Source organism: Capra hircus, unplaced genomic scaffold (genome assembly GCF_001704415.2).
Source record: "Capra hircus breed San Clemente unplaced genomic scaffold, ASM170441v1, whole genome shotgun sequence".
NCBI classification, from domain to species: Eukaryota; Metazoa; Chordata; class Mammalia; order Artiodactyla; family Bovidae; genus Capra; species Capra hircus.
This window is the reverse complement of record NW_017190133.1, coordinates 92972-111426: the sequence shown is the minus strand read 5'-3', so window position 1 is coordinate 111426 and position 18455 is coordinate 92972. Positions and strand designations below refer to the sequence as shown.

Sequence of the window (18455 nt, the reverse complement as noted above, 5' to 3'; positions counted from 1 at the left end):
TCCCTGGTATGAGCCTATACACCGAGGTGCACAACCTGACATGGGCACCTGGTAACAGCCTCGGCACCGATCTCATCTCCCTCTGGTCCATTCTCCGCATAGCAGACCTGACCCCGCCTCCGCCCGGACCAAGTATTCACTCGCCAACCGGTTTAGCAAGCTCTCGCAGATTTGGTCCTGCACAGATCTGGTCCTGCCCTTCTGAGCAGTTTAGATCCTCCGAAGTGGAGAAATAGAGCTGAGGATAGAGCAGGCAGTACGGCCTTAAATGCCAAAGAAAAGTTTGGCCAGTACTAGTGACCATCACTTCATGGGAAATAGATGGGGAAACAGTGTCAGACTTTATTTTTGGGGGCTCCAAAATCACTGCAGATGGTGACTGCACCCATGAAATTAAAAGACGCTTACTCCTTGGAAGGAAAGTTATGACCCACCTAGACAGCATATTCAAAAGCAGAGACATTACTTTGCCAACAAAGGTCCGTCTAGTCAAGGCTATGGTTTTTCCAGTGGTCATGTATGGATGTGAGAGTTGGACTGTGAAGAAAGCTGAGCGCCGAAGAATTGATGCTTTTGAACTGTGGTGTTGGAGAAGACTCTTGCAAGTCCCTTGGACTTCAAGGAGATCCAACCAGTCCATCCTAAAGGAGACCAGTCCTGGGTGTTCATTGGAAGGACTGATGCTGAGGCTGAAACTCCAATACTTTGGCCACCTCATGCGAAGAGTTGACTTATTGGAAAAGACCCTGATGCTGGGAGGGATTAGGGGCAGGAGGAGAAGGGGACGACAGAGGATGAGATGGCTGGATGGCATCATTGACTCGGTGCACATGAGTTTGGGTGAACTCTGGGAGTTGGTGATGGACAGGGAGGCCTGGCATGCTGCGATTCATGGGTTCACAAAGAGTTGGACACGACTGAGCGACTGAACTGAAATGAGTGACTCAAAAGTTTTACACCAGTGGCTGAATGGGGCATCACGTGGGTATTTCTGGAGTGATAAAGCAAAAGGACAGAAGGAGAGTAGGGGCTGAGGCCAGTTCAGCAGCCGTTTCTTGTGGGCTTGAGCCCTGTGCCTGGCTCTGCTGAATGGGGGAGGGACTTTGGGGAACCAGTCAGGGCCCAGATAGAGGGAAAGGGGCAAGATGTGTTCCATCTAGCTCCCAGGTCCAAAAGCCCCAGTCCCCGGTACACACACTTTACCTTAGAGAAGGGCCTAGACACGGGGGTGGGGGGCAGGAAGCTGAGAAGGTATGTTTTCCCCTTCTGGGCAAGAGAACTGTGCACAGTTGAAAGCCAGGAAGTACCTGTGCAAAGTCCTCTCCCTTGCAGAGCTGCAGGTCAAGGCCACATGTGCTCACATTTGCACAGAGCCTGACTTTGACTTCCATGCAAACACATGCCTGGACCCCTTGCACAAGTGCCCACAGGTTCCCCTTGCCTGGGGACCACCCCAAAGCTTAAATACCTTTACCACCCTTGTCACCATCTGTGTACCCCAGGGATTTCTCTAACACGGTTGTCTACTCCGCCTTGTCTACCTGCTAACTGCATCCTGCCTTAGGTATACCAGAGAAAAACTGTTGCCCTCTGACTTTGAGTTGCTAGAGAGACGTGAAGCATCCCTAGATAAGAGAAGCCGCAAGCTGCCCCCCGGGCTCAGTAAGGCCCTGTTCTAAGGGTGCAGGAAGAGAGCTACCCCTCCCCAGCCCCCCAGGCTTAAGACAGAGCAGGTGTGAGGTGCAGGGGAAAGGAGACAGAAGAGTGTCTTCCGGTAGCAGGAAGTGGTAACCACCTATGGGGAAACAAGGCTGGTTCCTCTCTATGGGGCTGAACAGAAGGGGAACCTTAGCCTAACCCTGCCCTCTGTCCCTGCCTCCACCCCACCATGCGGCCTGGAGGGACCAAGGGCAGGTTCTGGTCTCCCCTGCTGATCTTCCTTCCCCCCTGGCTCTCCTAGTGTTGGGAAGGGTGGGCCCCATCGGATGTCCTGGAGGTCTGGGGAAGGCAGCTGACCCAGGGGAGCCTGGCGGTCAGGAGCAGCTATGGCGTTGCTGCACACTGGCATTGATGGCTGATGGCCACGATGTGAGGGGTGCAGTCTGGCAACGGGGACCACAAAGCTCTCTGGAGTTTGGGAGGGAGTGGCAGCCAGAGGGTGCCAGCTTGTCGGGCACCTTGAGGCTCTCACAGCGACCCTGGCTGCTTGGCAGCTGAACCTGGGGCACAAGGCTGCCTGGGGGCGTGCCCCATGTGCCCAGAGTTGGGGTGGGGGGACGGCAAGGTCCAGCGACAGTGAGAACCACACCGAGAACCACACCGCCCCGAGACCCTCGTGGGCAGTGCCAGGCCCGGGGCGCCCCGCCCCAGGAGCCGCGTTGGGGGCGGGCCGGGGCAGGGCGGGGCCGGCGCAGGGTGCTGGCTGCCGGCCCGCAGGTCCCCGCGCCTGGCCCGCTCACGGCCGCGTGGGAGCAGCCGGGCTCAACAGTGCGGCCGCCCAGCGGCCATGGCCACTCATGGGAAGCTACGCCGAGAGCGAGGGCCGCAGGCTGACTATGAGGCGCAGGTCAAAGGTGAGAGGGCACTGGGCGCTCCTGGCCCTTTTCCCCCCAGAGACCCCAAAGGTCGTGGGAGAGCTTGCAATGTGCTGGCTGCTGGCCCGGGGCTCGAGGCCCACCCCTAGCAACCTCCGGAGCGGGCTGAGGAAGGGAACCTGAGCCCCCTGCCCGCCTCCTCACGCCCCTTCGGCCTCAACCGCCACTGGTCCTGCTTCCTTCCTCCTTCGCTCCATTCCTGTCCTAGTAGCTCTGCTCTCCTAGGTTCTCCCTGCCCCTCAGGAGCCTGAGGAGGAAAGGGGGGCACCTGGTTTCCCTCAAAAAGTGGCATTCTAGCCACCAGAAAGTGGAACACCTTGACTTTGCTGAAGGGGGCTGGGTAAGGGGGTCCGGGGGCTTCAGTGGGTGGATTAGTGATGGCTTTACCCTAAGACCACTCCAGTCCTATAGCCCAGCCCTGGTTGCCCTTTTTTGGGCCTTGAGGTGGTTCCGAATCGAAGGCCACTCTGGGTCCAGCTGGCACAGCGAATGGTGGACTGCAGGGCAGACCTGTTTGTGTTCTGATAAACACTCTGTGCAAGTCGCATGCAAATGAGCCTTGCAAACTCTTAGTCAACAGCTTGTCTCCGGGTCTTATTCAGGGTGTGGTGGCTCTTGCAAAGGGAAGAAAGCCACATCCAAGCACCAGCAGTTTCCTGGTGTCTCAATCATTCGATTTTACTGATGAAGGAGACGCAGCTCAGAGTGTGTTCATGGTCACACAGCACCATAGGTCCTAGGAGGTGTAAGAAAATGAACCTCGAATGTCCTTCCAGTCCAAAGGTGGAGAGTCCAATGTAATTCTGCGATGCAAGCAATTTGCACTAAAGTGTGCACGAGTCCTTACCATCTGGTAAAGGTGGGCTGCTGTCCAGACCCAGCTTGATGTGACTGTGCATGGCGAGACAGCTCTCCAGGCCTTGCTGCATCATCCCTCAGATGGAGAGAGCGATCCCAGCCTGTATCCCCCAAAAGTCATGAGGCTGAAGAACTTTGGAAACCCTTCAGTCGGCAGATATGTGTCAGTTCATTCACACCAAAAAGACTGGGCTTTGAGCAAGGCTGTCTTTAGATGTTCGTCGCCTGCTGTGGGCGTCTAATGACTTGAGCTTCTGTTTCCCATCTCCTCCGCCCTCCAGCCCCCGCCAAAGAAACTTCCTACTATGCTACAAAAAGAGGATCAGTATCTCAACACCCGAAATTCTGAAAGGTCAGCACAGTCATGGTTTGGGAGGCTGTCTTTTCTGCTTTGCTTGTCAGCAGAAGTGAGACTGAATGCCTCGCTCACAGGAAGTGTTGTTGGGGCCCAGTCCCAGCTCTGCAATGCAAGCAGACATGGATTCCATCCTTTTGACAGATGTTTTGTACACATCGGTTCTCTGCCAGGCCCTGAAGATACAGCAAGGAGCACACGAGAAGCCATCCTTGCTCTCATATGGCTCACAGTGGAGGAGACATATAGTAAACAACTTATCACACAACTTGTTTCAATTATGATGAAAACCACTGTAAAGGAAAAGCGCAGATGTCCAAAAAGGGCATGGGAAGAGGGCCAGACCTAGTTTATGGGGAGGCGGGAAGGGTTCCCTGATGAATACACCTCAGCTAAGATCTGAGAGCTGGATGCTGCTGTGGCCTAGAGCCTGGGGATTTAGGTAGGTGCCAGCTGTGCTCAGACCCTGCCGACTCACGTCTGCTTGATACCAGGTCTGCTGGATCTCAGCCAAGGCTTGGTTGCACTGAAGAAGAAATGAACATTTTGGTGTGCTGGCCCTTCGAGCACTACTCACTTATGATAGGTCCCCAGGGAACTTTGTTCCAGGAGGGCGAGCAGATGCCAGTGGACAGCGAGGCAAGCCAGGACACCTCAGCTCTTTCTTGGAATGAAATGAAATTGACTTTTATCTGAAAAAATGTTACCGTGATTCAGTGAATAGTTTCATGATCGCAAGTGGCTGAGAGCCCACTCCAGCTGGCCCATGGAGTTGAGTCAGCCCCTGGGGCCAGGCCTCAGACAGTGTAAGGAGATGGTGTCAGTTTCACCATCAGGAAGCAGTCCCGCCCACCCGGGCTTCCATTAACCCAGCTTGACTCTTCCGTGGGAAGAGAGTGCTCCCATTCGGTGTTTGCAGTGAAAGCATGGGCTTGGTGGCCCCCGGGCCTATCACTGACCTAGTCCCAGCAGTGGAGGGGGGTGAAGGGGCCACAGCTGGGGTGCCTGGAGCCAGGGAGACAGACCCAGGGGCTGAGAGTAGGAAAGGGACCTTCTCCAATGGGAAATGAGAGGAGGAGACGGGAGTGCTGGGCAGGCAGGACCCATGGAGACTGCCGCAGGCCCCACAGACCCCCCTGGGATGGCACTGATGGGACAGAAGTCCCAAGTGTACCGGTACTGAGTCCTTACCCACAGCCACCCTGGATCCTGTCACTTCCTGCCTCCTCTCATTCTGGCTCCTGGTCGAAACCCCCAATTTTCTATTGCCTAGATGGGTGCAGTAGTGGCCACTGGGGCTGGGCACTTTTCCTTTGTCACCTGACCCCTGCCCAGGCTTTGAGGGCCCAAGTGGGCCCTGAGAGCAAAGCAGGACCCTTTGGCTCCACTGCTGTGGCTGCCCTCTCTCTTGCCGTCTTCCCCCTGCCACCCTCCACTGGCGCGGCTCTCTTCAGCCATGCTGCCTGCAACACCCTTCACAGTGCCATCTGCCTGAACATTCTTCCCCTGGATATCTCCATGGCCCCTCTGTCACTTCCTTCAGCTCTGTGTTCCAAAGCTGCTTGTTCTTGACCACCTTCCTCTAAAAGAACCCCTCCCTGATGCCACCTCCTGCTCTGCGTTGTTGCCCCTTGTTCCCCCGCTGTTCCCCCCACCCACACTGTTCCTATCCCAGCTCCAGGAGGGCAGGAAGTGTGTCTCTGAGTCTAGACCCACTAGGTGTATAATCAACATTCTGCTGAATGAAGACATCAGTTAATGCCCCCTCCCCACCCCTGGCATCTGGACAGCTGTTAGTAGAGGGGTGACCCACTTGCCAGAAGCCAAGATACAGGGCTTCTCTCCCTGGGATGCCCAGGGCTTGCCAGTGGCTCACTCAAGCTTGTCATTCTCATTGAGGCGGTTCTTTGCTTTGGGTCTCTGTGGGGAAAGCAGCATTGCCAAATCAAGCCAGCGATAAGATGTCACAAGCCAGCAGTGTGGGGACCCTGGGTGTGGCTCTCTGCTGAGAGGTGGTGTTGGGGTGCCCTGGAGTTGGGTCATCGGAGTTAGTACTGGGAACAGAAATCAGCCCCGTTGCCTCAGTTCTGTCACCGGTCAGCCCCCGCTGGCCGGCCTGGCCCTTGCAGTGAGGCCGCCCTTTCTCCTGGGGGCCGAGGCCCGGGTTTCCAGCTCCTGAGGCCGCAAGTTTTTGGCAAGAATGCTGTGGCCGCCCCAGCCCTGTGCAGCCCCGTGCGTCCCTGAGTTTATCGAGTAGGCTGCCCTGCCTGGAGTCCTGGGCACCCCAGCGGCCGGAAGTGGCAGGGGAAGCCACTGGGGGCTTTCCAGGAAGCAGGGAATCATGGGAAGGCCACATGACTGGTGCCTGGCAGGGATGGGCCCCACTCCGTCTCGGCCCTGGCCCATGGTCCCAGGAATGGCCTTTCTGTTCCTCGGGCCCTGGCCCACCTGGCTGGTTCCCCTTAGCTTCCACTAGGAGGTCCATTTCCTCAGGCCCACCCGGAGCCCAGCTGGACTGCCGAGCCCGGAACTGGCCCCTCTCCCCCTGGGGCCAGCATCACCTCCCCAGACTCAGGGGGCCCGCAGCCCCAGCCTCAGCTGCCCTCCCACCCTGCAGAGATGCGCTGGCAGCTGGGCGAGCAACTGCGCTGCCTGGAGCTGCAGGGTGAGCTGCGGCGGGAGCTGCTGCAGGAGCTGGCTGAGTTCATGCGGCGCCGCGCTGAGGTTGAGCTGGAGTACTCCCGAGGCCTTGACAAGCTGGTGGAGCGCTTCTCCGGCCGCGGAGGCCGCCTCGGGGGCAGCAGTCGGGAGCACCAGAGCTTCAGGTGGGTCCTGGGGCCTGGCAGCTGGGATGGCCAAGGTGGGGGGAGGGGAGGCCCGATGCCCGCTCCTGGTCGGTCTGAGCCCCCATCTCCACCCCTCCACCCCCAGGAAGGAGCCGTCCCTGCTGTCGCCCTTGCACTGCTGGGCTGTGTTGTTGCAGCAGACTCGGCAGCAGAGCCGGGAGAGCACGGCCCTCAGTGAGGTGCTGGGCGGGCCCCTGGCCCAGCGCCTGAGCTACATTGCCGAGGATGTGGGGCGCCTGGTCAAGAAGGCAAGACCCCTGCCCTGGGCCTGGGAGGCGGGCAGACCCCAGGATCCAGCGAGGGTAGCCCGTGGGTGCTCAAAGCCCAAGTGTCAAGGACGGGAAGGCCCTGGAGGCCGGGGGGAGCCAGTGGGAGCCTGGAGTGCTGAGCTGAGGGCTGGCGGGATGGACATGGGTGTTGCCCTGGGGCAGGGTGGCACTCAGCTCGCCTCCTCCCCAGAGTAAGGATCTGGAGCAACAGCTGCAAGAGGAGCTCCTGGAGGTGGTGTCAGAGCTTCAGATGGTGAGAGCCCGCGATTACAGGGAGGCCGTCACCTCACCTCTCCCGGGGCCAGGCTCAGGGAGGAGGATCAGGTGCCTGGGAGAGACCTGGGTTTCGGGGATCGCAAGCCGGGCCCTTTCTCCCTGCCCCGGGTGCTGAGGGCTTGGGTCAAGTGCTCAAGGCCCAAGTCCCAGACGGGCTGGGAGGAGGATGGGGCGGGCTGACTGTGGCCATGGCCTTGAGCAGGGCTGCCTAGCCTCGGGCCTCCCTGCAGGCCAAGAAGACCTATCAGGTCTACCACACAGAGAGCCTGAGTGCTGAGGCCAAACTCCGTGAAGCAGAGCGGCAGGAGGAGAAGCGGGCAGGCCGAAGCGCCACTGCCACCACCACCAGCACCGAGTCCGGGCCCCTCCGCAAGGGTTCCATCAAGAAGGGAGGGCGGCTGGTGGAGAAGGTGGGCCTGGGGGGAACCTGTCTGTGTCCTCAGGCTCTGGCTCCTGGCCTTTGTCCTTTCATGTCCTCGACCCTCACTGGGCCCTGCAGGGAGGTGGTGTGTGGATCAGGAAAGCAGGGCTGGCTCTGGCCAGAGGGGGGAGGTGCGGGGAGGGGCTCCCCGGTCTCGGTTGGTAGACACAGGGGGCAGGAGAATGGTCTCTAGGTCTGGGACAGCCCACATGCTCCCCTCCCTGCAAACCCAGCTGGCAAAATGGTGATCCCAAGCCTGGGGTTCCTTCCTCCCACCCATCCTCACCTCATACAGTGCTGGGAGATCTCAGAGGAGTGAGGGGACACGTTGGATGGGGGGCTGAGTGATCAGCGGGGAGGACGCGTGTTCTAGGTGGTCCCTGAAGGAAGGATGGGGAAGTGGAGGCTGGCAGGGTTTAGGAATGAAGAACCTTTCAACTTCTGGGCTACATAGTTTGAGGGGCCCAGTGGGATAGTGGGAGAGCTGTCCAAATGAGGAAGAGAGGGGTGGGAAGTATGTGTCGAGGGTGGTGGGTACACGGGAGGCAGGGTTGGGGGATTTGGCCATGTGGATGACCTGGGGGCTCATGTGATCCTGAGCAGCGTCATGCCAAGTTCTTGGAGCATAAACTCAAGTGCACAAAGGCTCGCAATGAGTACCTGCTAAGCCTGGCCAGCGTCAACGCCGCCGTCAGCAACTACTACCTGCGAGATGTCATGGACCTGATGGATGTGAGTGTGGGGTGTGGGGAGGGATCCAGGGGGGTCCTGGTGCCTGCGCCCTGAGCCCTCCCAAGCCGTGTCCTCGCTTGTCCCCCAGTGTTGTGACACAGGATTCCACCTGGCCCTGGGCCAAGTGCTCCGGAGCTACACGGCTGCAGAGAGCCGCATCCAAGCCTCCCAGATGCAGGGCCTGGGCAGCCTGGAGGAGGCTGTGGATGCCCTGGATCCCGTAGGTGACAAGGCCAAGGTGCTAGAGGTGCACGCCATCGCCTTCTGTCCCCCACTGCGTTTCGACTACCAGCCCCACGAAGGGGATGAGGTGAGGGTCTCTGCCCAGCCTTCAGGAAAATGGTTCTTTGTGTTCTTATCTTCACTGTGATGGCAGCTGAGTGGAATGGATTTCCTTCCCTTTGCCGAGACCTCAAACCTCTTGAATGCCACTTCTCAGAAGTGGCCTCAAGGCAAATGGGGAGTTTCTGCACTTGCACTGAAGCAAGCAGACCTCCCCAACCCACTTATGCGGTACGACTAGTGAACACAGCATCCCCCACAAGGGCAAACATAGCCAGCATGGCAGCAATTTTGAGGCCAGCTTGTTGGTGGTAGACAGCTGCCCGTATACTGTTCTTTTGGTGGTTCTGTGTGCTTTAGACATTTCACAATGCAAACTTGGGAGGGAAAGAAACCATGCAAACACTAGCATATAACTAGGCATCTTCTTTTTTGGTCACACCGTGTGGCATGGGGGACACTAATTCCCTAACCAGGAATAGAACCTGTGCCCCTTGCAGTGGACCTCTAGGGAATTCCTCACTAGGGCACCTTTTTATGCATTTCTGAGCTGTACTCTCCTTTACCAGTTTATCCTCATGAGCATGGACTGGGATTACACTGGATTGTGCATGGATTGGGGTTCCACTGACCTTTTTCTTTTTTTTTGCTTCTTTCATTTGTATTTTGACCGAAGTCATATCTGATAAAGTCAAAGGTTACTCAAGGCGTTCAAGGGCACACCGCCCTTCTCTGACCCACCCTTCCTGTTCCTGATTCCCACTCCCCAGATGCAGCCACTTCCCAATCTTCTAGCTGCTGCTGCAGACAATGCATCAGGTGCTGCTTGTGCTTTACAGCTTGCCAGAGGCCCTACAATCCCCTTCCATGGATGATTAGGGCTCCACCCCACATCACCACCGTCTGTCTCCACCACACCAGGCAATCTTTTCTCTTCAGAGCCCTGCTGTGGAGCCATGCAGTTCCAGCTTGTAGGCCTTGATTGACTTCTAGGCCGGCACAGTCCAGGACCTTTCTTTCCCCATTGTTGTGAGCATCCCAGCATTAGACCCTCTGCATCCCAGATCGTGTGTCTTCCTCTGTTTTGGTTTATTACATTGTTTTCACGGACATCTTCCCCCATACTTTCCTGACTTAGACTGTCTGGAAAAAAATGCCTGTATTCTGTTCTTGAAATTGGTTGATAGTTTACCTGGGTGTAGAAGTCAAGGTTGAAAAGCGTTTTCTCTTTGGAATGTTCAAAGTATCCCTCCAAGCTTTCAGTACTATTGTGGGTGAGAAGTTCAGCCGCTGTTCAGATTTCTGCACTGTTGTCTGTCACCTGTAATTTTTCTCGTTGAAGCTTTTAGGATAGTCCCTTTCCCTCATGTACAATTTTATAATGATATGCCTTGGGGATCCTTTTGTCTTCATGGTGCTGGGCCACCCATGGGCTTTGTCGGTACAGAAACTTAAGTCTTAAGGTTTTGAGCTCATATTGTTCCTTTGGTAATTTCCGTCCCTTAATTTAATTTGTGCTTGCTTTCAAGAATTCTTGTAATTGGATATTGAACCTCATGGGTTGTCTAATTTCGTTATCTTTTATCTTTCCTATTTCTCATCACTACAACTTTTTTGTTTATTAATACTATTTAGGTATATTTAAAAACTTTATTTGGCTGCATTGTGTCTTTAGTTGTGGCATGAAAGAGCTTTCTCTACTTGTGGCATGTGGACTCCAGAGCTCGAGGACTCAGCACTGCGGTGTATAGCATACATGTGAGATCTTAGTTCCCAGACCAGGGATTGAACCCAAATCCTCTGCGTTGGAAGGCAGATTCTTAACCACTGGGCCACCAGGGAAGTCCCATCACTATGCCTTTTAATTCTGTTCTGTTAGAGATCTTTTTGACTTATCTCTGCCCACCCCTTTTTAATTTTTCTTAAAAATTTACTTTCATAAGTTTTTTAAAACAGTTTTGGTTTGTTTTATATGTTCTTATTTAAAATAGTGCTTTGTTCTTGTTTCATGGATACAGTATATTCTCAAATTTTTCTGAAATGTTTATCATTTTTCTTGATATTCCCGTGTCCCCTACATTTTTTCTGTTTTCTTGCATTGATCTCTGTCTTCCACTTAATTTTTTTAGATTTTTTTTTGGACCATTTTTAAAGTCTTTATGGAATTTGTTAGAGTATTGCTTGTTTTGTATTTGGTTTGTTGGCCTTGAGGCATGTGGGATCTTAGCCCCCTGACCAGGGATCGAACCTGCATCCTGTGCATTGGAAGGCAAAGTCTTAATCACTGGACCACCATGGAAGTCCCTATATCTTCTACTTTAGAGCTGTCCCTCAAATTGCTACCAGTTCTTGGCTGTCAGTTCCTATTCCCGAGGAGGCACTGAGAGATAGATTAGGTATTTGGTGTGTGTGAGAAGAGCTTGTCAACAGTGGTTTTCCCCACAGGGTGGCTGGGTAGAGACTTGGAATGTTTTGTGATGCTTGCCTTCAGCACGGGGAACTGGAGGTGTCTCAGCTGCTGGAAAGAACTTCAAGGACTTGGGGGAGGGGCTCGGCTCTCACTTGGATGCTGTCAGGAGGCAGGGGTGCCTCTGATTCTGTGTCTTAATAAATCTTCTCAAGAAGATGGGGTGAAAGTGAGTAGAAAGAGGCTAGAGCAGTCATTAGCGAGGAGGGAAATGCAGCGGGAGGTTTGGTAATTTTTGTGGCTTGGACAAAGTTCTTCTTTTGGTTCATGCTTGGACGTGCTGATGATGTGATCTTGTTTTTATCTTTAGCGACCATGGCCAGAGAGTGGCTTTGTGTGATGCTGATGCTCTGTGACATTCCTTATGTCTGACAGGTTCATGCCGAGGCACAGATGGTGGTGGCTGCTGTGCCTGCTCATCAGGACTAGTCTCTGATTTATCCTTTCCAAAGAGTCAGTTTCTCATGATCTGCCCATTATGTGGGCTTGAGGGGGGTGGGTCTTCTCACGTCAGCGTTTCCTAGAGCCTGGATATAAATTTTATAATTGTGGGCAAACATACATGGGACTTACCATTTGGACCTTCACATGGTTGGGCAGCCGTCCCCACCAGCCATCCCCCCAACATTTTCCATCTTCCTCAATGGAAACTCTGTCCCTGTTAGACATTTTAACTCCCCATTCACACTCCCCTAGCCCGAGGCCCCCACCATCTGATTTTCTGTCTCTATGAACTTGACTGCTCTGCTGCTGCTGCTGCTGCTAAGTCGCTTCAGTCGTGTCCGACTCTGTGTGACACCATAAATGGCAGCCCACCAGGCTCCCCTGTCCCTGGGATTCTCTAGGCAAGAATACTGGAGTGGGTTGCCGTTTCCTTCTCCAATGCATGGAAGTGAAAAGTCAGAGTGAAGTTGCTCAGTTGTGTCTGACTCTTAGTGACCCCATGGACTGCAGCCTACCAGGCTCCACCGTCCATGGAATTTTCCAGGCAAGAGTACTGGAGTGGGGTGCCATTGCCTTCTCCATGACTGCTCTAGACACCTCATATAAGTAGAATCTTATACTATTTGTCCTTTTTTTTTTTTTTTTACAAAAGGCTTATTTCACTGAGTATAATGTCCTCAGGGTTCACCAGTGTTGAAACATGTATGAGAATTTCCTCCCTTTTTACTGCTGAATAATATTCTACTCTATGGAGACACCACCCTTTGCTTATCCACTCATCAGCTGCTGGACACTTGGGGTGCTTCCACCTTTGGGCTGTTATGAGCAGCGCTGCAAGGACATCCATGCATAGGTCTCAGTGCTCATGAGTGTACGCTGCCTTCCTCTCAGAAGGGGTCCATGATTCAGATCTGGCTGGACCGGGTGTCAAGGCTGGTGACCCTCTGCAGTAGCCCCCAAGGCAGTGAAAATCAGCCCCAGAAACCTCTGAGCCTGCTGCACAGCCCACCCCGGTGTCTCAGGTGTGGCCCTAACTGCCCCCCTACTCAATGCTGCACCCTGCAGGTTGCTGAGATTCGGGTTGAGATGGAGCTGCGGGATGAGATTCTGCCCAGAGCCCAGAATATCCAGAGCCGCCTGGACCGCCAGACCATCGAGACAGAGGAGGTACAGGATGGCCTGGCCCAGGTGTGGGGACAGGGACCTGGACACACGGAGCTGGATGGCCATGATCTCCCTTTCCCCTTCCTTCTGACTCGACCTCCCTGTTCATCTCTCCCCCATTTCTTTCTGCCTGGGTGCCGTCCCCTCCCAAGGTGAATAAGACGCTAAAGGCCACAGTGCAGGCCCTGCTGGAGGTGGTGGCTTCAGAAGACAGCGACATGCTCGACTCCTTCCAGGCCAGCCTGTCCACCGAGTCCCTCAAGTCCACCAGCTCGGACCCGGGGGCTCGGCAGGCTGGCCGGCGGCGGGGCCAGCAGCAGGAGACCGAGACCTTCTACATCACGGTGGGGAGGTGGTGCTGGACCAGGAGGGCAGGTGGGTGGTGGGGGCCAGGGAGGGCCGGGGCTAGGACTAAAGCCTTGGGCTCTTCTGGGGGTTTGGCAGAAACTCCAGGAGTACCTGAGTGGACGGAGTATCCTTGCCAAGCTGCAGGCTAAGCATGAGAAACTGCAGGACGCCATCCAGCGAGGTGAGCCCTCTGCTTCGCCACCCCCAGGGCCAGGAGCAGCCCAGCCATGGTGTGGCTCTCCTCCTGCGGCCTCTCCCTGGCCAGAGAGGGTGCTGGGCACACAGGAAGGAAGCCAGCTAGGGTCCCGGCCCCCATCCTGCTCTTTGTCCTGCGGCCGCCCTCACCTGTAGGCTGCCCTGTTCCTCTGCCATGCGCTGAGAAACTTCCTGGCCCAAGAGGCACACCAACCCTTTCTCCTTCCCAGGTGACAAGGAAGACCGGGAGGTGACTTGGTGAGTCCTTTGAGAGGGACCAGTTTGTCCTGAGGACCCATCCTTGTTCGTGGGTCCCCTCTGCTTATTCCTCGGTGGCCTTAGTTTCCTACTTATTTTGCCCAGAGGGTTCTGGAATAACTTGCGAGCCCCAGCGTCCAGTTGGGCTGGGCTGAGGGGTCCAGGCAGCCTAGTGTCCAGGCCTGCTCCCCTCAGAGGCAGCTCCTGTTCACCACGACAGGACCCAGTACACACAGAGAAAACTCCAGAAGAGCCGCGCCCCCCGCCCCAGCTCCCAGTATAACCAGAAACTCTTCGGGGGAGACATGGAGAAGTTTATCCAGGTACTTGCCTTACCCTTCAACCGAGTGCAGGCCCCTTCCTGCTTCAGCTGTGCCTCCAGCCCTGGGGCCCCCGTGAACCCAAATGAGTTACCACGAACTGAGGACTTACCAGAAGCATGGGTACCTGCAGGCCCCACTTCTGGGATGCTTGCTAGAGAGGGAAGTCAGGAAAGCAACAGAGATCAGAGAAGGAGAAATGACACTATTGTTTGCAGCGATGTGATTCAGTCTCTCACCGTTCAGAAGAATCGGCAGGTTATTTAAGTGAACAAACCCGAGGTTCATGATGTTGCTTGATTCAAGGTCAGCAGAGAGAGTTGGGTGGCATTTCCACTCCGTAGCAGGAAACAGATAAAATGTCAGGCACGGCACCAGAGATCAGACACTGCCCCCCCACCTGCATCGGGCGTACATCTCCCTAGCCTTGTTGCCGACCACAGAATGCATTAAGACAAAATGAAAACAAGTGAGTGACAAGGTGGGCTGCGCCATATCCACCATGGAGGGCACTCTGTCCTTGTCCGCAGAGCTCAGGCCAGCCCGTTCCCCTGGTGGTGGAGAGCTGTGTCCGCTTCATTAACCTCAATGGTGAGTGAGATCTGGGCCCTCCCACCCCTGGCCTGTCCCTGCCCCCTGCAAGATTGGAGGGGCTGGGGTGGGGAGGAGGCTTGGTGCCCACCAGTTTTCATCCTCCCACAGGCCTGCAGCATGAGGGCATCTTTCGGGTGTCGGGCGCCCAGCCTCAGATCTCGGAGATCCGTGATGCTTTTGAGAGAGGTGGGGACCGGTGAGGTGGGGTCAGGGGTGGGGAGGCTAGGAGAGCTGGTGTCACGGGCCTCTCTCCTCGCCCCCTCCCAGGAGAGGACCCACTGGTGGAGGGCTGCACTGCCCATGACCTGGACTCGGTGGCGGGCGTGCTGAAACTCTACTTCCGGAGCTTGCAGCCCCCCATATTCCCACCAGACCTGTTTGGAGAGCTGCTGGCTTCTGTAGGTGAGCCAGGAGCCTGGGGGTGGGGTGGGGGTGGGGGGCTCCCCACTCCCTAGTGGCTACCTTGCCCAGGCTCATGGCTTCTCCCTGGGGTGATGACCTTGTCTGCAGAGCTGGAGGCCGTGGCAGAGCGGGTGGAGCACGTGGCTGGCCTCCTGGCCCGGCTGCCTGGACCCGTGCTGGTGGTCTTGCGGTACCTCTTCACCTTCCTCAACCAGTGAGTGCTTCTAGGGGTTGGGGGGAGCTCGGGGGCAGCCCAGGTTGGGGCGCGGGGATGCCGAGCCAGGAGCTCTGTGCCTATGACCTGTCTGTACCCCCAGCCTGGCCCAGTACAGTGACGAGAACATGATGGACCCCTACAACCTGGCTGTGTGCTTTGGGCCGACGCTACTGCCCATCCCTGCTGGGCAGGACCCAGTGGCTTTGCAAGGCCGTGTCAACCAGCTGGTGCAGACCCTCATCATCCAGCCTGCACGGGTCTTCCCGGCCCCGGCCCAGCTGCCCGGCCCCATCTATGAGAAGTGCATGGCACCACCTTCTGCCAGCTGCTTGGGGTAGGCTCTTGGCACTGCCAGGAGAGAGAGGCTGGCTGCAGGGGGCACCCTGAGGATGCTCAGCCGCCTCGCTCTTCTCTGGACTACAGGGATGCCCAGTTGGAGGGCCCGACGGGGGACAACGAGTTGGAGCTGGAGCCGGGGACCTCAGCCCAGGAGGAGGGTGAGGGTGGGGAAGGACAGCCCCACAGGGTCCCTGGCCAGGGCGTCTATGCCACCCCCCCCACCTCACTTGCATCTCTTCTCCCCAGACCTGGAGGGTGTCGTGGAGGCCGTGGCTTGCTTTGCCTACACAGGCCGCACGGCCCAGGAGCTGACCTTCCAGCGCGGGGACATCTTGCGGCTGCATGAGCGGGCCTCGGGCGACTGGTGGCGGGGCGAGCATGCGGGGGTGCGGGGGCTCATCCCCCACAAGTACATCACTCTGCCTGCAGGGTGAGTTTGGAGGCTCTCCTTCCAGCCCCCCGTCCACCCCCAGGCTTCCAGCCCTTCCCACATGCCGAGTCCCAGGTTCTGCGGGCCTAGGCTGTGCCTTGCTGATCACTGCTGACCCGCACCATGCCCTCTGCCCTGCAGACCCCAAACCCAGAGTGAGCATTCCAAGTGTCTTGTCTTTCCATCTCCAGAGCGGAGAAGCTCGTGGTGGGCCAGGGGCTGCTGGCCACCGGGGACCTGCTGAGCAGCTCAGAGGGGCTCCCCATGGTGGAGCTTGTCCAGAGGTGAGCAGAAGCGGGGAAGACCCTTTCTGGGCCTTGCTTGCCCATCCCAAGCTGGAGGCAGGATGGCCAAGGACCAGTTTTGCTGTTTCTTTCCCTTTCCCATGCACTGGACTGGGAGAAGCCCCTGCCTGGGAGCACGGGGCCTCCCCAGGGCCCCCTCTAAGCTCCCTGTCTGTGCTCTGCAGGCCGGAGCCATGCACCCCACCCGAGATCCCTCTTGGTATCCCTGGGAGTCACTCCGGGTACCGACGGCCCTGCATGGTCCCAGCATCCCCGGAACGACACGTGGAGGTGGATAAGGTGAGCGCTGGGGATGGTCACGTTGCAAGAGGGGTGCACCTCCCCGGAGGTAGGTTCTCTGCTTCCCCTTACAAGCCACTCTTCCTGCCTGAGATTCAAGTCTGACCCTCCTGATCGCAGACACACTGGCTGAGCCCAGCCTAGAGAGGGGCAGGCCGGTAAGGGGGTGAGCTTGGTAGGGAGGGACCGGCCTGGAGGCAAGGTAGTGGGAGACCTGGGGGAGAGCAGTCACACATTTAGGCCTCACGTTTGGTTCCTGAGTGGGAAGTGGCACACGGGACAGGCTTCAAGGCTGGCATCTAGAGCCAGGCTAGGTGACAGGTGGTAACATGGCAGGTGCTTTGTGAGCCAGAGAAGATGAAAGGGGCAGATGGAAAAGTGGCTGAGGGAAGTGGTGAACTTGGGAGCCCGGTGGGGTCATGGTTCTTACAGCGGGGCAGAGAGCAGGTGCCAGATGGGGCCCTGGCATGGGGTGCAGCCTGGGGAGACCCAGCTGCCTGCTGTGCCCACTGGCCCCAGCGCACCCCTCCGTAGGCTCCTGGTGGGCACTGCCAGAAGCCCTGGGGGACAATGCAAGCCTGGGGACAATGTGAGCCTGGGGACAGAGAGTAAGAGAGCCTGCCATGTCCCAGGTATGGCCTGGTGAGCAGGCCTGGGCACCGGGAACAGAGGGGTGATTGGGGACACACATGTGTGGTAGCTGGGGGAGCATGGGCCAAGTGTGGGGGGCAGGGCATCCATGAGACCCCAGGGCAGGTGGCCAGTAGACTGGGCCAGGCGGACTGTGGGGGAGCCCTGGCCTGGGACGTTGGGGCCCACTGGGGCCCCCCAAGCCAGGGGGTGGTGGCTGTGATCTCTGCTAGGGAGAGAGTGGGGAGAAGATGGGTACCCAGGGCCCAGCTGGAGGAGCTCCCATTTGAAGGCTGAGCTAATCACTGTAGTCCACAGAGGCAGTGGCTGAGGACTTTGTTTCAGGGGGCAGAGGAGTTCAGGGGATCAGCAGGCCTGACTCCTGGGTCAGGTCACTGTCCTGGGGGCAGGGGACTGACTGGGCAGGTGGGGCCCACTTGTGCCAGCATCCTGCCTTTCTCTCCTCTCCGCCAGGCTGTGGCACAGACCATGGACTCTGTGTTTAAGGAGCTCTTGGGGAAGACCGCCCTCCGTCAGGGCCTCGGACCAGATGCCAACAACTCCCCAAGCCCCGGGCCTCGCAGCCCGAAACCTCCAGGCTGTGGGCGCCTGGGCAAGAACAAAGGCTTCTCGCGGGGCCCTGGTGCCCCAGCCTCACCCTCGACCTCCCATCCCCAGGGCCTAGACTCACCGTTCAAGTCCCACTGAAGGGCCCCCTCATCCTCTGCAGGCCCTGCCCCAGCCCAGGGCAAAACCAGCCAGGCGCCCCCAACCCTTTGCTTCTCCCTGGCCCTATCCAGCATGCCTGCTCGTGACCCTCTGCAGAGAGGAGGAAGTGGCCGCTCCAGCTCACCCCTGCCTTCCCTGCTCTGGCTTGGGCCCCTCTGGGAGGCCGCCGCGGAGGGAGGCAGGGGGCAGGCCCCTCCTGGCCCTGGGTGTGAGGGCTCGTGCCTGGTTGTCACCCTTGGCAGCCAGTAGGTGGCGGGTGCCTTTGCTCAGCTGAGGGCACCAGCCTGGTGGGGGTTGACAGGCATTGGCAACCATTCATAAAATCCTGTGCGTTGACTCCCAGATGCAAGCCAGTTCTCTGGCTGGCTGGGAGGGGAGAGGGTAGTTGGAAGGTGGGTACAGGCCCAGCCTCTTGGCACCCCCAGCACTCGAGGCCAGCTTCTGGGGCTTCTTGGCACAGGGCTGTGTGGCTTGGGGACCTGCATCTTGGAAGTCCTGTCTCCTGTGTGGTAGGTTCCAGATCCGTGCACGTGTCTGTGGGTGCAGGAGGGGCCTGAGAATCTCTCTGTGCTTCCCCCACATTTAATGCAATTAAACATGCATGAATTTTTAAAAATACCATCCTTGTAGAGAAGGGGGACAAAAAGAAGCAAATATAGAAAAATATGGGCAACCTATTGAAAATGTGTTCATTTCTCCAG

General features: G+C 57.1%; 1 protein-coding gene across 2 annotated transcripts; it reads left to right on the top strand.

The window, feature by feature from the left end:
- The first annotated feature begins 2418 nt into the window (after positions 1 to 2418).
- On the top strand, positions 2419 to 18365 carry ARHGAP4 (Rho GTPase activating protein 4). Of its 2 annotated transcripts, none has more exons than XM_018045062.1 (22): positions 2419 to 2573; positions 6425 to 6632; positions 6739 to 6901; positions 7113 to 7175; positions 7429 to 7608; positions 8223 to 8351; positions 8440 to 8661; positions 12610 to 12711; positions 12861 to 13052; positions 13153 to 13237; positions 13482 to 13509; positions 13730 to 13832; positions 14360 to 14420; positions 14532 to 14609; positions 14691 to 14825; positions 14934 to 15039; positions 15143 to 15376; positions 15466 to 15539; positions 15628 to 15811; positions 16003 to 16095; positions 16281 to 16395; positions 17500 to 18365. In XM_018045062.1, exons 1-22 carry the CDS (start codon positions 2507 to 2509, stop codon positions 17731 to 17733), a joined length of 2856 nt encoding a protein of 951 aa, XP_017900551.1. In that variant the 5' UTR covers positions 2419 to 2506; the 3' UTR covers positions 17734 to 18365. The 2 variants fall into 2 exon arrangements, with proteins under 2 accessions (XP_017900551.1, XP_017900550.1); XM_018045061.1 differs by having other exon boundaries at positions 15466 to 15545; positions 17500 to 18096.
- Positions 18366 to 18455: the final 90 nt, after the last annotated feature.

Bases quoted from the DNA above. Each gene is read 5' to 3' on its own strand.
- ARHGAP4 (XM_018045061.1), top strand. From the start codon at position 2,507: ATGGCCACTCATGGGAAGCTACGCCGAGAGCGAGGGCCGCAGGCTGAC. The intron at 14,421-14,531 runs GTGAGTGAGATC...ATCCTCCCACAG, and splicing joins CCGCTTCATTAACCTCAATG to GCCTGCAGCATGAGGGCATC. The intron at 16,096-16,280 runs GTGAGCAGAAGC...TGTGCTCTGCAG, and splicing joins ATGGTGGAGCTTGTCCAGAG to GCCGGAGCCATGCACCCCAC.